The sequence below is a fragment of the Parus major genome, chromosome 10, assembly GCF_001522545.3.
Source record: "Parus major isolate Abel chromosome 10, Parus_major1.1, whole genome shotgun sequence".
NCBI lineage: Eukaryota > Metazoa > Chordata > Aves > Passeriformes > Paridae > Parus > Parus major.
In genome coordinates, this window is record NC_031779.1 from 10,859,504 (window position 1) to 10,880,228 (window position 20,725).

Sequence of the window (20,725 nt, forward strand, 5' to 3'; positions counted from 1 at the left end):
CTGAAAGAGAGGCAGAAAATGGTTCCAACAGGCACTGAGGTGCTGCTTTGTCCTCGTCACCCTGGGGAGGATGGGCTGTCTCTGTGGGATGCACCCACTACCTCTGCCTGTCTGCAGTGCTCTTGCACATTCTGTCTTACTATATTGGCTGGAGAAGCAGCTGCCAGAATAATGAGATGGAAGACCATAATTTAGAGTAAAAAATCCAAAAATTTACTTTTCAAAGAAATTTAGAATTTTTTTTTAAGCCAAGAGTTTGGAAGTGAGTGAGGGGTCAGTGAAATTGAAAAGTGAGGAAGGATAATCACTACAGGTATCCTTTTATGGCCCTTTGCTGGTTTTAGATTTCTCTTTTTAGGATATGCTCACCTTCACAAACAAGATTTTAAACAGATTAGGGAACCACAGTATTTTAGATTTGAAAAATGAAATATGGAAGTAAAAGTGGGATTCTGTCAGCATGGAGATTTATGGTTTTAGGTGTGTCATTGTTCTTGGCTATTTGAACTCTTACGTCAATTAATCTAAATTACTGTGAGAGACTTCAATGTAATCAGATTTTCTCATTAAAGGCACCCATGTCTTTTCTTCTGAAAAGTGGACAGTCTTGTCTGACACTTACATTTTTTTAAGTAAACTGTCAGAGCAAATAATGTGTTTGTGTCCAAAAATTTAGATAGGTTAGTTTATTACATTTGAATTCTTACAAAGATGTTTTCCCTTAGATGTGTGTACAGTAATGATGACTTCAAATTTCCAGATGTATAAATGCATGTGTAAGCATCACTGCTGAGTTCTTTAGGAAACAGTGGAAGTTTGTCAGGAAGAGTTCAAGGTTTTGCAGTACAAAGTAGTTTTTATTGTACAATGCATGGGCTAAAGAATAGCTGTAGCAGACAAGTTGGACTAAAATGCTCATTAACAGTGTGACGTGTCACTGCCTGGTGCAAAATGAGTCACTCTCTATAGAAATGCAAAATCACATTATAGAGTCTAGAGTCTTGTACTTCATTCATATATGAACAAGACTGTCCTTTGTCCATGATAATGGTTTTCTTCAATATCTGTATGCATCTAATTTAAGCTCTTAGACAGCATTTCATTGGTGTATGTACCATTTAATGCTAATGATCTGTGTGATTGGTGCCATTTGCCTCCATTTTCTCAGGGTTCAGAATCCTACTCTCCTTTTCCAATACTTTTTTAGATCTGATTAAAGACTTAAGTATAGTCAAACTGGAGTGGCTGTTTTGTCATATGTAGAAATACTCGCCTCAGAGCTGTATTTGTTTGGACTTGCTTCAGAACAATTGTTTATGTTCTGACTGAACAGTTACAATAAGTAGGAAAGATCACTTAGTGCTGCTTGGAAAAGCCACATTTGAAGTCATCAAAGGGCAGCGGGAAATCATTCTGTGCAGAGAATTGGAACAAGTCTGGAGAAAGTATGAGAGAGTTACTGGAGCTCTGTGGTTTATACAACGGCATAGAGATGAAGGGTGTATTTAGGAATATGATTTTTGTTGTTGAAATGTGTCTGGATTTTGCCACAAATTGAATTTATAGGCAAGGAGGAATAGGTGGCTTGTAGGTAGCCTGAAAAATTGAGTTTGCCATGAGATGGACGCAGTTTCTGGCAGGTATTTCTCCGTGTTTTTGCTGCCTCCAAAGTTCAGTAGCTGCCACAGGCATCAAGTGTAAAAGCACTGTGGTTTAGAAGTGCCTTTGTGAAGCCTGTGTTTCTTACCTTTTCATCCCACTGGTGTGGTCAAGCAGTTAAAGTGAAAATTGCAGTGTTAGTGGGTGCTCTCAGAAAGCCAGTGTAGTTACCTGGGAAGGATGCCAAGTTTGATAGGGATTTCGAGTTTAAAGCATTTAAGACTTTAGACAATCACTATGTGTCTCAGAATTACAGAGCTAGAAGCAGTGGCTGTGCCCCAGTTCAGCTGGTTTAAGAGCCTGTAGGACCCAGAGGTAAAAGTCCAATTTCAGGATAATGATATTACTTCAGCAGATTGTCTGGGCAAGTTCATAACAAGTTCCATTAATCACTGGGTGAAGAGACTGTGAGGGACAGAGGGAGAAGAATTGTATTGGAATTGCTCTTTATTGGAGCAAGTGCTGGGCCACTGCCATTGAGATGTTCTTCTTGGTCTCTGTGGCTGGAATCAGGCGTCTGCTTTATGACAGCTGCTCTTCTTTCCTCTAAATGTACAACACATTTCCTTTCACATTCTTCAGTGGCTAATGTGTAAACTCTGTGCTAGTGGTTAAAAAGGATAAGGAATGCGTATAATTAGGAAGCAGAGAAAGCTGCTCTATATTATGGAAAGAAATAAAAGACACTTTTTACAACTACAGTTGAGGGTCCTGCCATAATGATCTGCATGTGATTATTGATTGCTTAATATTTTTCTGTCAAAAAACTTTGTAAAGAAAATTATCTCAAAACAAATATTGTATGCATTGTAAGAGAAAGTACTTAGCCCTTTAGGTTTATTAAGTGGTGGAATACATTCCTTTAATCATTTTCTGCTACAATTACATTAAACATTTTGTGTATTTTTAGCTCATGTATTTAACATTGCCTGGTAGAGCTATAGGTCTCACCTAAAGCTTAAATCAAAAAGTGTTTTGTTGCTGACAGGCCTGAAGGCAGGAGGAAACCCTGTACCTCCTGTACCATCCCATGTACAAAGTAAAGGGTTTAATACATGCTGATGATATTTTGTCTAAGTGATAGATTTCTCTTCAAAATTTTTCAAATGGTGCAGGTGGAACTAAGGTGTATTGCATTTTCTAAGCCTGGCACTCAGTACTTTATAAACCATTTGGCAAGTGTTCACAGTCAGTGCAAGTGGTGATGCTTATCTGTTGTGTTCTTAAGTTCAGGTGTCCGGGCATCTGAGGGAAAGTGTTTTTGCAGTTTGAAGGCAGAAGGTCAAATTTAATGAAATGTGGAGTCATAAAGGGTGCATATCTTACCTGTGATAAGAAGAAAAGCTGATAGAAAGTGGGTTTTCAAGGAAAGGTTTATTGCAATCCTCCTTGAAAGCAAAGGTAGTTTTTATCTCTTTCTGGCTGTTTTCTTTCTGCTCCTTTTGTTATTTTCTGCTTCTCAAAATAACAGCAAGTACATGATCTTCTCTGGGCTGTTCTCTACAGTATTTCTGTCCTAGGACTCTTTATTCTTTTAACCTTGAGTTGAAATTATAAATTACCAGGATAAACCAGCCTTGTACTTTGATAAAAGAACATGAGAGTGTACCAATAAATGACTCCTGAACAGAGCACTGAAGAGAACAAAAGTATATGCATCTCTTGATAGGAAAAGAGACACTATCAGGAAAAAGGGAAGGAGGGGCTGGCTTATGAGAGAGAATATTTAGGATGGAAGATTGAGAGAGTTGTTATCATCCGTAGATGCACAAAGTAACTGGTCATTCTAAAATGTTTCATTTCCTGCCTAAGTATCATTTCTCTGAACAATTTATCAAGCCACTGCTCCTAGCTGTGGGAACATTTTTTGTGACACTTTATGCAACAAAAATGGAACAACAGCTGGACAATTCTGGTCTCTCTGAGTTAGGCTGAGTGTTGGAGCTAACATCATGATTTGACCTTCTTCTGGAAATAGTGTGTGTGTATGTATGAGATTTGCTCAGGTTTTGAGCAGGCCATATATCCAGCAGAGGTGGAGAGAAGTGTGTGTTAGGACAAAATGAAAACTGAAAGAAACCTAAGGCAAAGAGAGGTAAGTGATAATGAACAGTGAGGCAATTGAGAGAGAAACTAAAAGGAAGCAGTACTAGTGAAAAGAGACTAAAATGAAAAAAGAAAGGTGCTAAGGTACCAGTGATGAGTAAATGAGGAGAAAACATGCACAGCTAGCTTAATGTCTCTGTGAGAGAGAAAAACATACAAAGCTTAGTAGAAATACTCAAGAGATGGGTGACAGTGACAGCTCTGCACTCCTGTGCTGCAAGGTGAGCTGAGCATACCCAGAGCACTGCCAGGAAAGCCTGCAGGTGAGCTGGGTGTGATACAGTCAGTGGCAGTGGCAAAGTGATTTCCTTGCTCTGCCCTTCCCTCCTTCTTGTTTCAGTTTTTGAGCACCAAGCCAAACTCTTCCCTTTCTCAATCTCAGAGATGATGATAGCCTAACAAAGAGCAGCCTTTGTCCTGGTGTTTGAACCTGTGGCATTGATTTAACCTTGATGGGACAGAGGAGCATCACTTTTGCTGCCTCTCCCAGGAAGGCAAGCAATGTTTGTACTTCAGCCTTGCACAGGGGCTTCAGCAGTCTTTAAATTGTTACTGGTTCCCTAAGTGGCTGCTTAGGGAATGCTCTGAGTTGCTACACCCCTTCTTGCCAGAGGCATGTTCCATTCCAGCTCTTCTCCAGTGTCTGAGCTGTGATGGTTGGTATGTTTTCAGGCCACCTCTCATCACAGGCTCTGAAACTGGGATCTTCAGGCTGAAAGAAGAAATTGTAGAAAACCTCTTTGAAAATAGAGCTAAATTCAAATAGGTTCATAAATGAAATACAGGAATTTTAAGTGCTAATGTTTTAAATAGGACTTGGAATTAAACTTTTATGGCACATTCAATATACTACTCTTTCAAAAGCAGTAATAGCTGCCATGGTTACCTTTAAAATTTCATTTTTGCAAACTCTGGCACTGGTCATACTGGTGAGAGGTGTGCCAGCTTGAGCTAATTTTGGAAGTGCAGAGAACTGGGATTTAAGAAGTAACAAAAGGAGGCATATAGTGGACTCCGGGAAGAAATCAGTGCATTCATTGCAGAAAACAAAATGCTGTAAAAATGGGACTTCTGTGTATAATTTGATATTATTACATGTGCCTTTTGGGTAGGTAGGATTGCCATTGCTTTGCAAATAATCATACAGTGTTTCTTTGCAAAAATTATCTTTTCATTTGCACTGTCAGAGCGCTGCCAAGCCAGGAGCCATCAATCTGAGCTTGTGCAAGTCTGCCTTCTTTCTAGAGCATTCAACTTTTTGTGTACTTTTTAAGTATCTAGCTCATTTTTGTGAAAAAAGTATTTGCTGATTTTCAGAATTCATAATCCTGTGTGAAATGTATTAGGCCACAGTGCTGTGGATCTTGCCATATACATTGTAGTTTGCAAGTGATGGGTCCAAAGATACACAGGTAAGTCCATAGCCAAGCAATAGTTTAAATATTGGCAATTTCTCTAGTGTTCTCTTTGTGATAACTGTAGACCATACACAGAAGCTGCCCTAAAGAAGCTGCATCTTCCCTAGTCATCAGTAGATAATTCTTTGAGTTGGATGTATAGATTGATTAAGAAAACACCCACAAGCTCTCCGGCAATTATTTTTGAATGTAAATAACAGAAGCCTTTGCTCTGCTGTGCCAGATGAAACTCAAGGACAAAATACTTCTTGAAATGAAGACATTAAGTGATAGTAATGCAGTAGTAGTAGTTTAGCTGCTCTCATCTGTTTATGACTAGAATCTGAAATGAAACAGAGCTCATATCTTGGCAGTGTTGAGCCCTGTGTGCTTTTCTATGAGTCTCTTGGGTTAGACTCTTAAGAAATATTTACATGCCCAGATATTTAGATAAGCACTTAGTGGGGTGTTCAAAAGCATCCAGGTCTCGTGTATGTGCACATGTGTGTGTTGATTAATTCTGTCATTTTGAAGAAAAAACACATAAAATTCAACAGGCAATAGCATTCCAAACACTGAGTTATTTCACAAATACCACTATGCTTGTATCTTCTTTTCCTATAATTTTTATGTTCTATTCTTGTTTTTCATTGCTTGCCTGTCTTTGTTGAAGCAAAAGTTGTTAATCCTTGGGCCTTCTGACCTGCATGGAAAAGAATGTCCTTTGACACATCATTTTGCAGAATTTAAGTGCTATCACTCAAAAGTTTGAAAACTTGACCATCTAGTCATACATATTTTAACATGGAAAATAAATATTAACACTTAAATTAAAAAATTTCTCTTGCATAGATTGTACATTCATCTCTTAATTTTGGTGACAAAATCTGGAATTACATTCTCAAAATAAATTCTATTCCCATAATAAATAATTGTGCAACTCACAATTTGTGTCCTGTAAACATAATTTGTGTCCCATAAACTTTCCCTTGTTTTGCCTGCTCAGAAATGCAGATAGAATATTTTATTTAAGACTGCATTCCTCAGGGCAAAGAGTGAAGATCTGGGACTCTGGCACTCTCATTTCAGAGTTAGCAGTTGTTTACTCTGTGGCCAAGGACAAGTCAGTTTAACCCAAAATAAGTATTTAGTCTTTTACTTCCTCCCTTACATTAATGTATTAGGAGCTTGGATGTGTGGTTTCAGCCTGTGTGAATTTGTTCCCCATGTTTCCTGAAGCATCCAAAGCTGTAGCAGCGGCTAAAAAGTGGCTTTTGCTGAGAGCAGAAAGTCTGGGATTCAGACATGGAAAAACAGCACAAGTAGCACAGGCTTGCTTTTAATGAGACACTTGAGACCTTTGGAGTGTCACAGAAAGAGTGAAGCTGTCCATTACATTGTGAGGATAAAATATTCTGAAATATGCTAACACCTTTCAAAGGACATGCTTGCTTTAGAGCAAGAGACAGTGCCCTTCTCAATGTGCAGACTTCTTTGTAAGTCTAGATTACACAGTCTATATTTACACATACTTTGGCTGGATTTGGTTAATAAGGTTAATTTAAAAGGCTGCATGATTGTGTGCAGACTAGATCAGCTGGGTACAGGATTTTGAGTGTTGACTAAGGAACATCAAGTGCCCAGCATTCCTTACCCTACTTAAAATTCTCTTTGTGGTGTAGACTTACTTGTAGAAAAACTTTAAGTGGTATCAGAGCTAGAATTCAGTGTCTGATGTTTCTGTTACTAAATTAATTTAAAAAAACCACCCAAACCAAGCCATATGTAATTTTGTGCCTAATTCTGGCAAAAAGTTACATACAATAAATAAACTAGGAAGAGTACAGGAATCATATGTGGTAAGTTCTCAGTATCGCTGTCAAAAAATGAGATTTTTTTTTTTTTTTAACAGATATAGTAAATATCAAATTGATTAATAAATCTTTCAGGAGGTGTTATTATCGACTTTTATAAAATGCAGGACCATGTCTGGCATATTGGCCTGTTTTTACAGATGACTTGGCTATCAAATGCCAGGTACTTCATCTTACCTAATTGATTGTAGACCTTTTCTGAGACCAAGAGGTGTTACTGTATCTTTTGCTGCTTTCTTGAGAGATGATCGCTTTCTAAAGTACATGCACAGAATTTTTCAGTCTGTCAAGACCTTTAATATACTGAGGTCTGTTTCCTTTTTGTTTTCTTTTTCCTTGAAAAAGCAGGAATCGAAAACTATTTAATGCATCCTAGAGTTCCTGTCAGCAGAAAGAATTGCAAGGATGCTGGGAACTTAGAGCTCTGGTCAGACACCCACATCACAGACATTGTGTGGCAGATCTGTTTGTAAAGCCCTCATTAGCTTGGTTAAAATGGCCACCCTTCTCTTTTGAAAAATTTCTGTTGTGATAATCCTCCCACATGGCAGAATCTTTTGTTTAGACTATGTAAAAGCAGGCTGCTCAACTAATAACAATCTAAACTATTTTCTTCCTTTTTTAGTTGGATTGTGTAAGTCCTTTTCAAGAAAAGCCACATTCCTCAACCAGTAACCTCATTTGTCATGTTCTTGGGGTCTGTGCCTTTTCCTTTTTCTTTGATGGGGTTTCCCAAGCAAAGGCTGTTAAGTTGATTAATTTACATGTCCCCAGTTGTCTTCAGCAGTCTTATTCATACAAATTGATCTAAGTTAGGAGAGTTCACACTAAATGGTAGAGCACAACTGTTTATAAAAGAGTTGGAAGCAGCAGAAGTTCTTGTCTGCATAGGTATGAGTGTCCCACATAATCAGTGGGAAAGCAGAACCTCCAGCTGATGGGTTGGTGAGGGGATTTTGCTGAAAGACATTTTGGATTGTGAGGTGTATCTGGATTGCCTGCTGAAACTCCTCCATCAGTGGTGAGTGCTGTCATTGCTCAGTCTTCCTGTATGTGCCAGGGTTGTCAGGGCTTTCTGTAATCCAGAATACATGGATTGCACTGTTGGAGCTTCTGTTCTGAGCAGAACCAAGCAGAACTTGTGAGCCTTTGCCAGGGCTGTGCTGTTGTTACTCTCCAGCTGTGGCTGTTCATTGATTCCATGTGGGAGCTGCAGGCCTGATGTTCCCTGGTGTCAATGGGCACTTTTCTCTGTGGGAGCATACGGGGAGTTGTGATGGACTGGGTCCATTCCTGTTGATGCTGGCAGCTGAGGGTTGACTGTAGAGGTCTCAGCTGGTTGCCTGGCTGGGCTTTTTAGGGTCATGCTTGGCTCTGAAGAGTTTGCTCCATGTTGGAAAGTAGATTGAATAATAATGCTTGGTGTAGAGCTGCACAGGACCCTTCAACAGTGAGGTCTTGATGCTGAGCTCGTGTTCCCCTGGCAGCTCAGAGAACATCTCCATGTGGGAAAGATGTGTTTGGGGGTACCCTTGGATCCCCCTTCCCAGGCAAGCCACGTTGCAAACCTTTCTTTCTCTTCTGTTCCTCTCTAGCTGGCGTATCCTTGTGTAACTCAGTTCATCTGTCTTCCTAAAAATAATATTCTGTGATCTTGGTGCTCCTGTTTGCCTGAGAAGTTACAAGTAATAAAGTAGTATTGGGTTCATAAGTATTAGTGAGATAGGAATGTTCTTGTGAATGTAAACACTCTGGCAGTACACCCATGCATTTTCTTAACTTTGTTTGTATGATTCAGAGTTCTCTTGGTAGAAAAAGTATGTTTTCCTTCTTGGGAAACAGGCTCTTGAGATTCCTAGTGTCCTTTAGATGGCCTGAGTTTTGGTTTGTTTTTTCTTTTTGTGTAAAGGAATTTCCTACCAAAAACTGGGCTCTAAAAAATGAGATTGGGCTCAATTTTTATATTTCTTAGGTTGTATGAAATTTTAAACATGAGAAAATATGTAAAAAATATTTTAATATTTATCTTGGTGTGTCTTTAAATGTAACACATTTCTCTACATATATTTAAAATCCTTACTAGTTTACAAAAATAGTAATATTTTTTGTATTTTAATTTTGTTGGCTGCTGGGACAAGATTTGCTATTGGGTCCATCAGAAATCCCTAAGGAAGTTGATAGTATGAGCATAGTAATGAGGTGTCTTTGAAGTACAAGCATGTCCCACAGTTCTTTATGTTTCTCCTTTAAATATCTGAGAATAGATATTTTCAGTGAAACATTAGGATGTGAATTCCTCTAACCATGGATGTATTTTTTTGTAGTTCTGGTTCAGCTGCTTGTTATAGGTAATGAATTCTGGGTGAATCATCCAATTTTATGCAACACTTCTTTGTTTCCCTGAATTTCTATAGACATGTACTCTGCCATGGATACTGACAGAATGCTGCTTGAACTGTGTGTCCTCAATATGATTATAATTTTTAATGTGTTTATGTCTCACATAAATTCCCAAATGTTTTTAAGTTTTATACTTATGTATGAACTGTTACCAAAAGAGAAAGCTACATTTTTTTAAATACCTGTGCACACACATTATTAAATTCAGAGATATTTTTAGCACTTATGCAGCCATGGGAGCAATAACAAGTATTTGACTTCTAGGGCACAGCTTCTTACACACCATAATTTTGATTAAATAGCAGTAGGACCCAATTCAGCTGCTTGATTAATTTTTTCAAAAAAATCCCCAGTTCCCGCTGCTGCTGTCAGAAATCTTTTCTACCATTTTGCCAAATGCTATGGGGAAATCTGTGCCACTGTTAGCTGAAAGTTTAGTAGAAGAAAAAGTTACAAAATGCTTCATATGAAGGTGATGACACTCTGAGCTTGATACTGTGAGGTGCTGAGCACTCGTGGCTTCATCCAGAAAAGCACTTTAGTACCTACTGAGGATGAACTTAAATGATTTGGTGGAGGAGAGCCAGAGTGCTCTGTATTTGTGTGACTGAAACATCTGCACTTTGTAGTAGACCTTTTATTTATTTTGGAGAGCAGAATAAATCTTTTTCCTTTAAAGTACATCAGAGCAAGAGAATTTTTGTTTTCTTTGAAAACACAATGTACTGAGGTGACTCCAGAGTTCCTGCCATCGTTGAGTGCTTAACCTCTAAAATGAGGGATTTGTATTTTCTCCAAAGCATTAGGATAGAATGAGCTATGTCAGTTTAATTAAAAGAAGAGGTCCAAATACCAGTACACTTTCATGATTTTTTTCCTTTATTGTTGTAAGGGTATTTTAGGAGAAAATACCTATTTAGGTATATATTACCCAATTTCCTTTGCAGATGATTTTATACCCAAGGTCCATTTGTTTAGATCTATGTTTGAAAATGTGCATCTTAGTTTCATTTCTCAGTGTGGGGTGCTGCTTTTTCTTCTGAGCATCCAGACCTTTAGAAAATCTCTAGAAGTCAATCATAGGGCTGCCTAATAGCTGCCCATTTACCTGGTTGGTAAAGAAGAATATTTTATTCTTTTTTAAAAAAAATATTTTTCTATCATGGTGGCAAACTTTGTGCAGCTGGTGCTGCCAGTGTGTATTCCTTTAAAGGGTTACTAAGATGCAAGACATGAAGCTGTAGTAGTTGTGTAAGTGTTGTAAGTCAAATTATTGGTGGTCTGCAATACGTGAAGTAGTGGGAACCACTTTTTGAGTGTGAGAGTTAGCAATTTATATGAAATATAGCAATCAGAAAAGAACAAAAACAAGTAATATGCATAGCATTGTAGTAGAATTTTGAAGGACAAAACAGGGAATTGCAGATACTTGAGGTTAAACTATTTTTGATCAAGAAAAGAAGATGAAATGTTGGTCTGTAATCTGATAGATCATTCTGGAAGAGGACAAAGAAGAAAATCTCCCCCTCCCCTCAGGATGCTGAACATTGCAAGGAGATTTGATTTTGTCTTCCAGCTACCTTATTCTTCCCTTTGTTTATTACAGGCTTAAATAAGATCCTTGAGGAAGCTGTTAGTATTGTCACATTGCATTAAACCAAATCAAACACTTACATGGCAGCAGGGAAATCGCTGGAACTTTTAATGATTTATTAAGAGAAGTGTAACTACTATGCGTTAACCATACTGGAATGTAGTATTTTGTACTAGGTACTGTAGCTAAGCTGTATTTAATGCAATTGTGCAGTTTGGCCCTGTTCTGTTTCTAGGGGAAACTTAGCCATCCAGTTACATTATTTCCTGGCTCTCCATGTGTTAACTTTGGGATGAATATATTCACTTTCCCAGTAGATTGCTTGCTTCCTTTTTAGAGAGAGAGGGAAATAAATTTAAAATCTTTTCATAGCCTTGGCTTTTTTTGTCAGAATAAAAAAATCTAGGTTTTGCCTCATGGGTTTGACAGCGTGCATATTTATGACAAATGTAGGAATTTTCTACCCCATTAAAGTTTCAACAGATAATTTCAGCAGCTAGTCCTTCAGAACAAAATAAATGCTATAACTTTGTAAAGAGTCATTAAAAGCCCTTAAGCCTTTAATAGAATATGATACCTTTCATTCAGCCTTTAAATAGCATGGGCTGATTTCCTGGCCAGGTATGTACAAGAGAGTTTTGCTGGCCAGCCACTTCTTTCAAGTGTAGCTGAATAACAACAAAAGAACTGTGATTGTTCAATCCTTGTTAGTGAGTGTTGCAAAAGAAGGGCAAAAAACAGAAGGTCAGAGCATGTGTGCAAGTATTGGCTTGTATTATGAAATACCCAGTGGATATATTAAAAAAAAATAGGGTAATTGTTTTGAGAGTTTTATCAGCTCTCTGTTGATCTGGGATATTTTTGGCAGCTTCTGATATTCAGTAACCTTCTATAGTGAAATATGAAAAACTAGTGTAATTTACTGGATATGATATGCAAAGCATTAGTAAAATATGGCATTTTTTCTGAAGCTTGTTTGTTACAATCCATGTAACAATGGGGAAATGTACTATTCCTGTGCAATAGGGATAAATATTAGTATTCTTAACATAATTTTTCAGTATTTTTATTTTAAATCTTGAGATATTTTTAGTTTAGAGTTTTGGTTGAGCTGTATATTTTACTTTAAAGTATGGACAGCTTATGTTCTGTGTTCATGGAATCACAGAGTGGTAAGGGGCTGGAATGGACCTTAAAGATCATCCAGTGCCAAAACCCCTTGCCATGGACAGGGATACCTCCCCCTACACCAGATTGCTCAAGGCCATCGCCAGGTTTTGAACACTGTCAGGGTTGAGGCAATGCTTCATCGTAACAAAACACATCAAAAGAAAATTATATTAACTGAAAAAAAGTAGAATAACAAAGAACTATCATGAGAACAAAATCTCAGTATTAGATTTGTATAAAAAAAAATTCTCAGAGAATTTCTTGGAATATAAATGCCTTAGCAGATTAAATATTTAGTCTTTTAAGACTGTAACAAAATTGCAGGTCACATTTTGAATTGTAGCTGGATATACAGAACTAACATAGAAATCATAATATCTGAAGGGGTTTCTTTCAAAGCCTATTTGTTTTATTCCACATTTTTATTCATATAAAATTCTACATAAGCCCACCAGAGACTTTCAGCTTGTTTATAATACAACATCATATTTAATTTTTCAGTTTTAAAAAGAACAGTAGGATCTAGCAAGAAATAACAAGCAAGGAGCATTTGTGTACAAACAGCAATGTTTCTTCAGGCAAAAAGGTCTCCTATTATATAGAGGATGCAAGTTTTACCACTGAAGGTAGTCTGCTATCATATGTAACTTGAAATGATAGGTGATTATACAAATGGCTGATTTGAAAGTATTTTCATGTTCATAATTTAGCTTTGTTTCTTTTTTTTCTTCTTCTCACTAACTCTAACATAAGTGTGATAGAGGGAGTTGAACAGGTACCTGACAGGAAGAAATCTTTCCTATTGCAGCTGTTAGGAGTGCAGGTTTTGATCCAGAGGAAGCCTAGTTAGCTTTACCAGAAGCAGGACTAATGAAAGGCTTTAGCTTCTGACCTACAGTGGGATCGTAAAGAGGTGGTGCCCCCCTGGTGGGAACTGGTTTTTTTCATAGCCATGAATTGTGGCCCTGTCTAGTGAAATGGTGCTGAATCCATGGTGCCCAGGTTCTGAATTTGGAGGTGAAGGATTCTTCCTGTAGAAGGAATTCCAAACTCCCTTGAAGTACACACCTTGTGTGCTGGCAGCAATTTTGTCTTTGATGGGGTGATTTGTGAAGCCTGATAGATATTCCCACATAACTACACAGCCCCTCAGCTGGACATCCTCTGCTTATGTTCAAAGCATTTTGCAGCTTGATATAATGCATGTAAACGATGCTCAGCAAATTGTCAGGGAACTAAAACTCAGCAGCTGTCTCCTTTGTGCATCCATTTTCAATAATTAATTGGCTATCCTGTGACTTTTAATTGTGAGAAGGGTGATGCTAGTTTTACAGCTCCTAAATTCAGTATGATCAGAATAAAAGCTTTTTTGTTCCTAAATGCGAGACTAATACAGCTATTCCCAATTATACCAATATGAAATAAACTGTAGAGGTGTAAAATTTAATTATAACCATTAGAACTTTACACCAATTTTTAGTGTTGGTAGCTCAGACAACATGCAGACTTTAAGGAATCATTCTTTATGGAGCGTTGTTTTTCAAAGGACATGAGAGCTTAGGGTAAATGTCATTGAAGTGTGTCCTTGGGCCAGAAATTGCAGTATCATTAGTGTTTGCATAGAATTGGGAAAGCATGTTAAAATATATTTTTTTTTTATGATCAGTTCTTTTTTCCTCAGGTGTAGGTGTGTATTAGGTTGTCTTCAGAGTCTGTATGAAATGGTATCTGCAGATCCTGTGGCTGGCTCTGAGGAGTTCATCCATAAGTCACTGTAAAATAGATTTAGAATTTTATTATTGATTACACTTTCACAGTCAAGCAATCATGTTACTTCTTCAGGTTTATTTTTTACCAAAAATTCAATTTATTTAAAAAAAAAAAATTATTTATTTTCCACCAAATGGATAATCTGTAATGGGGCAGCTATGGGGTGCTGCTGAATGTGGCTTTTGCAACTTAAGTGTAATTCTCCCACTGCACTCAGCCTTTGAAAAGGGTTTTGGGAAACCACAGATCTCCTCCTTGCCTGCTGGAGAAAGAAGACATGTGTGAAGCTGTGGAAAATGGCTTGTTTTGTTTTTTTCTTTGAATTAACAGTACACAGAAAGGAGACAGAAACTGTTGTTGTATAGGAGCTGCAGAATTCCTGATAGGAATTCCTGCTTTTCATGCTGCCTTGTCATGTACCTTTCTCCATCTGCTCAAGGACTCCTCAGACATTCCTGCAGAGACCAGGGCAGTGTCCTGTTTTATGTGTGACCTCAGGTCACTTCTCTGCTGTCATGTCTTACAGCAGCAAGATGATGACCCACAGGAACTCACTGGTACTTGGGCTTCTCCATCTGTTTTATCTGCTTTTGTGCTCGTTCTCAGTGCTCTGGAAGAGAAATGATCCTGACAAGTGTGTGTGCTGCTTGGCATATTACGCATGAAGATTGTGAGTGCTGCTGTAAAGCCAATGGAAATAATTAGCTGTAGGTCTCTCTTTGAACTCACCTTTTCCCTTAAGCAGGACTGTTCTCTGACTGTGTGGTAGCGGTGATATTGATGCAAGGTCAGCCACTGCTGAGCTCCCAGCTCTGCTTCATCAACTCCTTGCTGCTTTTTGGCAGGGCAGTGTCCTCCCCCCACACCTGTGCCGTGCAGGCAGTGACCGAGAACAGGGAGCCATTGCACTGCTCAGAGCCCTGACCCATTTTCAGGTTATGCAAGTCCCCAAGGCCCTTCTAATTCAGTGAGATGAATTCCCTTTTAGAAGGTGCTGAGGACAAACAAAATGCTTTATTTGGAACAGGTTTGGGGACTGGCAGCAGTCAATGAGCTAGGCCTGGATTTCACACTACTCTGTTACACTTTCAGTGATTAAAAACCAATTAAACCAGAGAAATGTCAGGTATTTTTGAAGGAATTTAATGTTGAATATGAGTTAAATCACTGTTGTAGTGGAGAGATGCTTTCAAAGGCTGTTTCACACTGGGTGAGGATCTGGCTTTCTTTTCATGTTGTCACAGTGCAGGTACCATGCACTGCAAGAAGCAGATGGCTGAGTCCTGCTCGGTGGCTGATTCCTGGCCATGATTTACTCAGTGAGGACCACAGTCAGGTCTGACAGCCTGGAGTTCTCACACAGAAGTCATTTAACTTTTAGCCTTTTCAGAAGGTTTACTGAAATCCATCTGAAACTGGTGCTTCTAGTTTTTGAAGAATAGCTGGCATTCTTGTTTTGATGATAAAGGCTCTCAGTCTCACAGGTGAGTCACAGTGAAGCATTTTTCACAAGTCTGTTCCTTCCACAGACTTGCACACAACTCCAGTGGCAGCAATGGGAGTTACATCCCTGAGCCTGCTGGTGCACAGGGCAGAAGGTGCTCAGAAGCACAGAGCTGCAGAGACACCTTTGGAAAGGTTCCAGTGGATTTACCTGCAGCCAGACTCTGTGCTGGAATCTGCAGTGTAGCTCATGCCAGTAGAGTACAAATTCTTCAAGCATGAGAAATCATTTGTTTGCTTGTTTCTTGAAGGGAGTGCTTCACTTCCAAGACTTTACTTTTGTCCTGCATTGTTACCTCAAATGGATATTTTCTGATCTGGAGTCAATTCCTGTAACTCTCAGTTATATTTATTCTGTAATTAAATAAAAATACCTTATTTTGTGTGTTAAATTTATCTTTTTACAGTTATTCAGTGAAAAAATAAGTGGAGCAGAAGGAACAAAGTTAGATGAGGAATTCCAAGAGATGGAAAGGGTAAGAAAAGTCATGTTATTTTATTCAATATTAAGCTATTACAGAATCAAAAATATTTCATGTTCCAAGTGATTGAAAGATAATGTAGATTTACCTGGGGGAAGAAATCCTCTAATATGCTTTCAAACAGAAAGATAAAAGGAAAAATAGAAATGTTTCCTTAAACCTTGTCAGCTCAGCCAAGGGAAAAGAGACATCCACAAAGGCTGTGTGAACAGAGGGTCAGGTTCCACTGATACCTCTCAACAGGAAAGAGAAATTCCTCCAAGAAGGGTGCAAAGCATCAGAAGGAACCTTCCCCTGCCTGTGGGGGAGTTTAGAGAAGTCTGTAGTGTTAGTGAGGATTTGTAAATATCACAAAGCCTTTGCATCTGATAAAATTTATGATAGGTCTGACTACGTGGGCCAGATTATCTCCTGGTAAAAGATTCTGATTTTTAGTTTAAATCCATGTTCAGAAATTTACATTAAATTGACTGATGAGTTGTGTTGCAAATTAAACAATGTTACTGGCAGTTTCTGCTTTTACAATTATTATGGTTTTTTTTTAATTGTCCTTGCCTTTTTGTATATTTTTAACATTCATAGTAGACTTACTTTTCTTTTTCAGAAAATTGATGTTACTAATAAAGCTGTAACAGAGCTTCTGTCCAAATCCACAGAGTATCTTCAGCCAAATCCAGGTAGGATAGGAACAGTAGGTGTTGGATTTTGATGAACGTTATTTTATTACTTGGAAATTAATTTTATGTAAATAAAAGCTAATTAGGTCATTATTGTGATGTTTCTGTGCGGAGTTCTACAAAGTTCTTCTAAGCAAGAGGGGGAGAGAGAGAGGAAGTTGCTTTGGCTGTTGCTTGTATCTTGCATTTGCTTTCTGCAATATTTCTAATCAAGGCACTCACAAACAGAACTATTTAAAGGAATGTGAGTGTTGGTGAATATTTGCCTGGAGAAATGATGCTTTTTCAGTTGGGAATAAAAGCTAGTTTCATATGACCCATATTGTTGAATGGGATCTTATTTCAGCTTTGGACTATGGGTGGACTAATTGACTAAAATGACCAGTCTGAGATGAGCTTTGTGACTTTGCTTTTGAAATGATTTATTGCTTTAAATAGATTAATTTTAAAACTGGTTTTATGACTTTTTAAGATGTTTTTATTTTTCTATGCTCCTCTTAGCATACAGGGCCAAGCTGGGAATGCTGAACACTATGTCAAAGATCAGAGGACAAGTTAAAACCACAGGCTACCCCCAGACAGAGGGACTCCTGGGAGACTGCATGATACGGTATGGCAGAGAGCTGGGCGATGATTCTATGTTTGGTGAGTTTGTGCATCTCCTCTGCCAATATTTCAGCATAAAGTCCTTTGCAAAGTATTACTCACTGACATAACCTGTGTAGTTGGCCACTGCAGGTAAGAGGGAAAGTTAAGTGTAGGGATCAGGGGGTGATTGATACAGCTCAGAAACAGAATGCTCCTGCACGTTTGTCTGCCTCTGTTGCAGGTGGGTTTGATAATACTGTTACTGATGCTGTCTGATCATCCCTGTTATTAAGCATTTTGGTTTCTAAGATGCCAAACCTAAATAATTTAGGGTGATTCTTAAATGCAGTTTATTTCTTTTAACCTTTATATAAAAATGGCTATACTCAATTTGAAAAGTAAACTAAGGGGAAAAATTCTTGTAGGAAGAAATAAACAATAACACTGAATAATTTTTATTTATTTTTTTTTTAGTAATGACCTATGCAAATACAGTAGGGAGAAAGAAATCTTTTCCCCCGATATCTGGTCGGGGAAAAAGAAACTCCAAAATGCAATTCAGAACAAAAAATCTTCTAGTTCCAGTTTTGTATAGAGAACAAGTATAGCTTGCATTATTTTCTTTTTTACTTTTCATGGGACTGCAGCAGATACAAAGATACCTATTTGAAAGGGCTGTTTTAAAACACAAATTTTCTGCTTTTACATATCTTGAGATATAAGAGCCTATTCTTTTACCACAGGCCTTGCACTGCTGGATGCTGGTGAGAGCATGAAGCAAATGGCAGAAGTGAAGGACTCTCTTGATATTAATGTCAAACAAAATTTTATTGATCCTCTACAATTATTGCAGGACAAAGATTTAAAAGAGATTGGGGTAAGTTTTCCAGAGTAGAGCTTCACTTAGCAATAATCAGAGTCAAATCAAACCCTAGTTCCCTGAGATATTTTCCTTGAAAGCAATAAGGTAAATAAATTTTATTGTAATAGATTTTCTCTCTAGCAAAACAGTGATAAAATCTGCTTAGAATCAATGCCTGACTATTTCTCCTTTGTCTAACTTACTCAATTTGCTATATTGCTTACAATATATGCAGTACAATCATAGTGAAAAGAACTATATTCTTTATTTTTCTGCTGTTTTATTTTAATGAACATTTTTTATTAATGCTTATGAACACATGAGTGGGCTGTGATTTACTGCTAGTGATTATCCTACCTTACCATTTCTGTCAGCCTAAAGCTGTTTATAATGGAGAATTAATATAACTGTTAAAAAAGGCTTTTCAGGGCAAACACAGAATGATCTGAATAGTGTCATAAAATGTTGAAGTGCCATATGCCACTATAGGAAAAATAGAGGACACTACAGAACACATTTTTAACCTTTAGAGTTAAGTTTTTCAGTGTTTTTGTTTACAAAGTGACAATTCAAAGAAATCCAGGCAGTCTTATTCTGTTGATTCCAATGAATTTGGGTAATAAGCAAGTTAAAACCCAAGTTAAAGGCAGAAATTAAAGTTATTTTATTTGTTTACACATAAATGAATGTGGAAAGCATAGTGAAAAGGTAGCAGTAATGTCTGTAGCTGTCTTCTTTGAAGCAAAGCTGTTTTCAGTTGTGTTCTTCTGAACTGATGAAAGGAAATTGTTTGATGTTAGCTTTAATGAGCATTTTGTACTGTCACTTTGAGTCCATTCTGTGAGTCTCTCAGTCCCAGGATTTTTGGCAACAGAAAAGCTTGCATAGTTTTATCAGATAGAAGTGTCAAGTTGATACCTAACAAGGATAGCAAGAATACATGATACGTTGGAGCACTGCTTTATGAGGGGAATATAACCCTTTGACTTTTAGTTGTCATATTGCAGATAATTCAAGATGTAAAATTGAATTGCATGTAGAATATGGGAACACACAAATATTTAGGTTGGATCCTGCATCTCTGAATAGCTCAGAGAATCTGTGCTGTTGCACATTTAGTGAACTCTGTGAGGTGGATAACTTAAGACAGGTAAATCAAGGTTGCCAGTACCCCAAGTGCTACCAAAGGGCACTTTATTTAAAATTTCATTCATGTATGTGGCCCTACACTTACCTGCTGCTGCCTTGGGTAAAAGGGATGGACTATACAAGTCCCTGAGCCTTCTGTTTCTTTAAGTCTTCATATGTTTGCATCCATCACTGGTATTTCCTTAGATCACAATGTGTTTGTTTGGGCATGTCCCATTTGGTCCTTCTCATAAATGTTCTGTCTCTTGTAGCATCACTTGAAGAAACTGGAAGGGCGCCGCTTGGATTATGATTATAAGAAGAAGCGTTTTGGAAAGATACCGGATGAAGAAGTTAAACAAGCAGTAGAAAAATTTGAAGAGTCGAAGGAACTGGCTGAAAGAAGCATGTTCAATTTCTTAGAAAATGATGTAAGTCTGTGCTGCATCTTTGTTTGCTGCAGTACATCCTGGAGGGGCAAATGTGTGGGATTGGTTAAAGCCAGTCCCATCCTTCACAGGACAGAAACTCTGCCTCTTCCCACTTCAAATCCCCTGTCCAAGAAGAACATGATGTACAGCAGAGAATGTGAGAACTCTAGAATTTGGGGATTTTTCTGGAAATACAGTGAGTCAGACAAGATGGCCACAGTGGTCTCAAGTAGGACTAGCTGAGAGTAAAATGAAGTTTGGTCAGTGAGAGGGTGAAGGTTGGGAAATCAGTATAGGCAAGACCTGCTGCTGAAAGTATAAGCAAGGGCATGTATCCTCTGAGCTTTTTGAATTTTAGCTCACTTATAGTCAAAACTTCACTGCTCATACGGAGTCTCTGAACGATTTTACCTCGGAAAATCATTACTATTACTCTTTGGCTCTGCAAAGTCCATAGAGTGAATTTGTGGCTTGGACTCAGGTATGTGGGCTTTGGCTCAGAGTCCAAGTCCATCATGAAATTGTGTCTGAATATGGAGCAGCTGTGGCCATTCAGGATAATCCTCTCTTCTGTCCACACACAGAGGATTAGGGGGATGTGCTTTCTCCTGCACAATCATGGGGTTGTAGGAAAAGAGAGCTGGGCCTATTTGGGCCTATTCCAAAGTTTTCTCTTCTCATGTGGATGCAGCATCACAGAAAACACACAAAAAAGTGTGCTGCCTTCTGTTAGCAAACTGCAACAGTGAGGAGCTGTAAAGTGGGAATATTTAACTGCAAGCAGCTTCTCTCTTATGCACACCCAGTTATAAAGCAGCCTGTAGCTCCTGAACTGTTTGTAAGTGGGACACATTTGTTACAGCAGTGTATAGTGTAAGGCAGTTACCCCTCTTGCTGTTTTACCAGTGTAAGTTAATGAGGGCAGCAAAAGCTGGAACATGCTCTTATCAACAATTTCAGCAGTGTTCCACTCTAGGCTCTACCAGTTGCCTGGTTGCAGTGGATGTGTGTTTTAGAATTCTGTCTTGCAGGGGCAGCTGAGAAAAGTTTCAGGTACTGTTTATCATTAGTCAGAGCACCAAAC

At 38.2% G+C, this 20,725-nt stretch overlaps 1 protein-coding gene across 1 annotated transcript in view; it reads left to right on the forward strand.

Annotated features, from left to right (window-relative positions):
* Window positions 1-20,725, forward strand: part of SH3GL3 (SH3 domain containing GRB2 like 3, endophilin A3) — a 42,747-nt gene that overhangs the window by 12,401 nt on the left and 9,621 nt on the right. Inside the window, exons 2-6 of the mRNA XM_015639121.3 lie at window positions 15,881-15,949; window positions 16,560-16,632; window positions 17,134-17,277; window positions 17,964-18,097; window positions 19,483-19,641. Of these exons, the coding sequence (XP_015494607.1) occupies window positions 15,881-15,949; window positions 16,560-16,632; window positions 17,134-17,277; window positions 17,964-18,097; window positions 19,483-19,641 (579 nt within the window). The remainder of the gene's footprint in view (window positions 1-15,880; window positions 15,950-16,559; window positions 16,633-17,133; window positions 17,278-17,963; window positions 18,098-19,482; window positions 19,642-20,725) is intronic.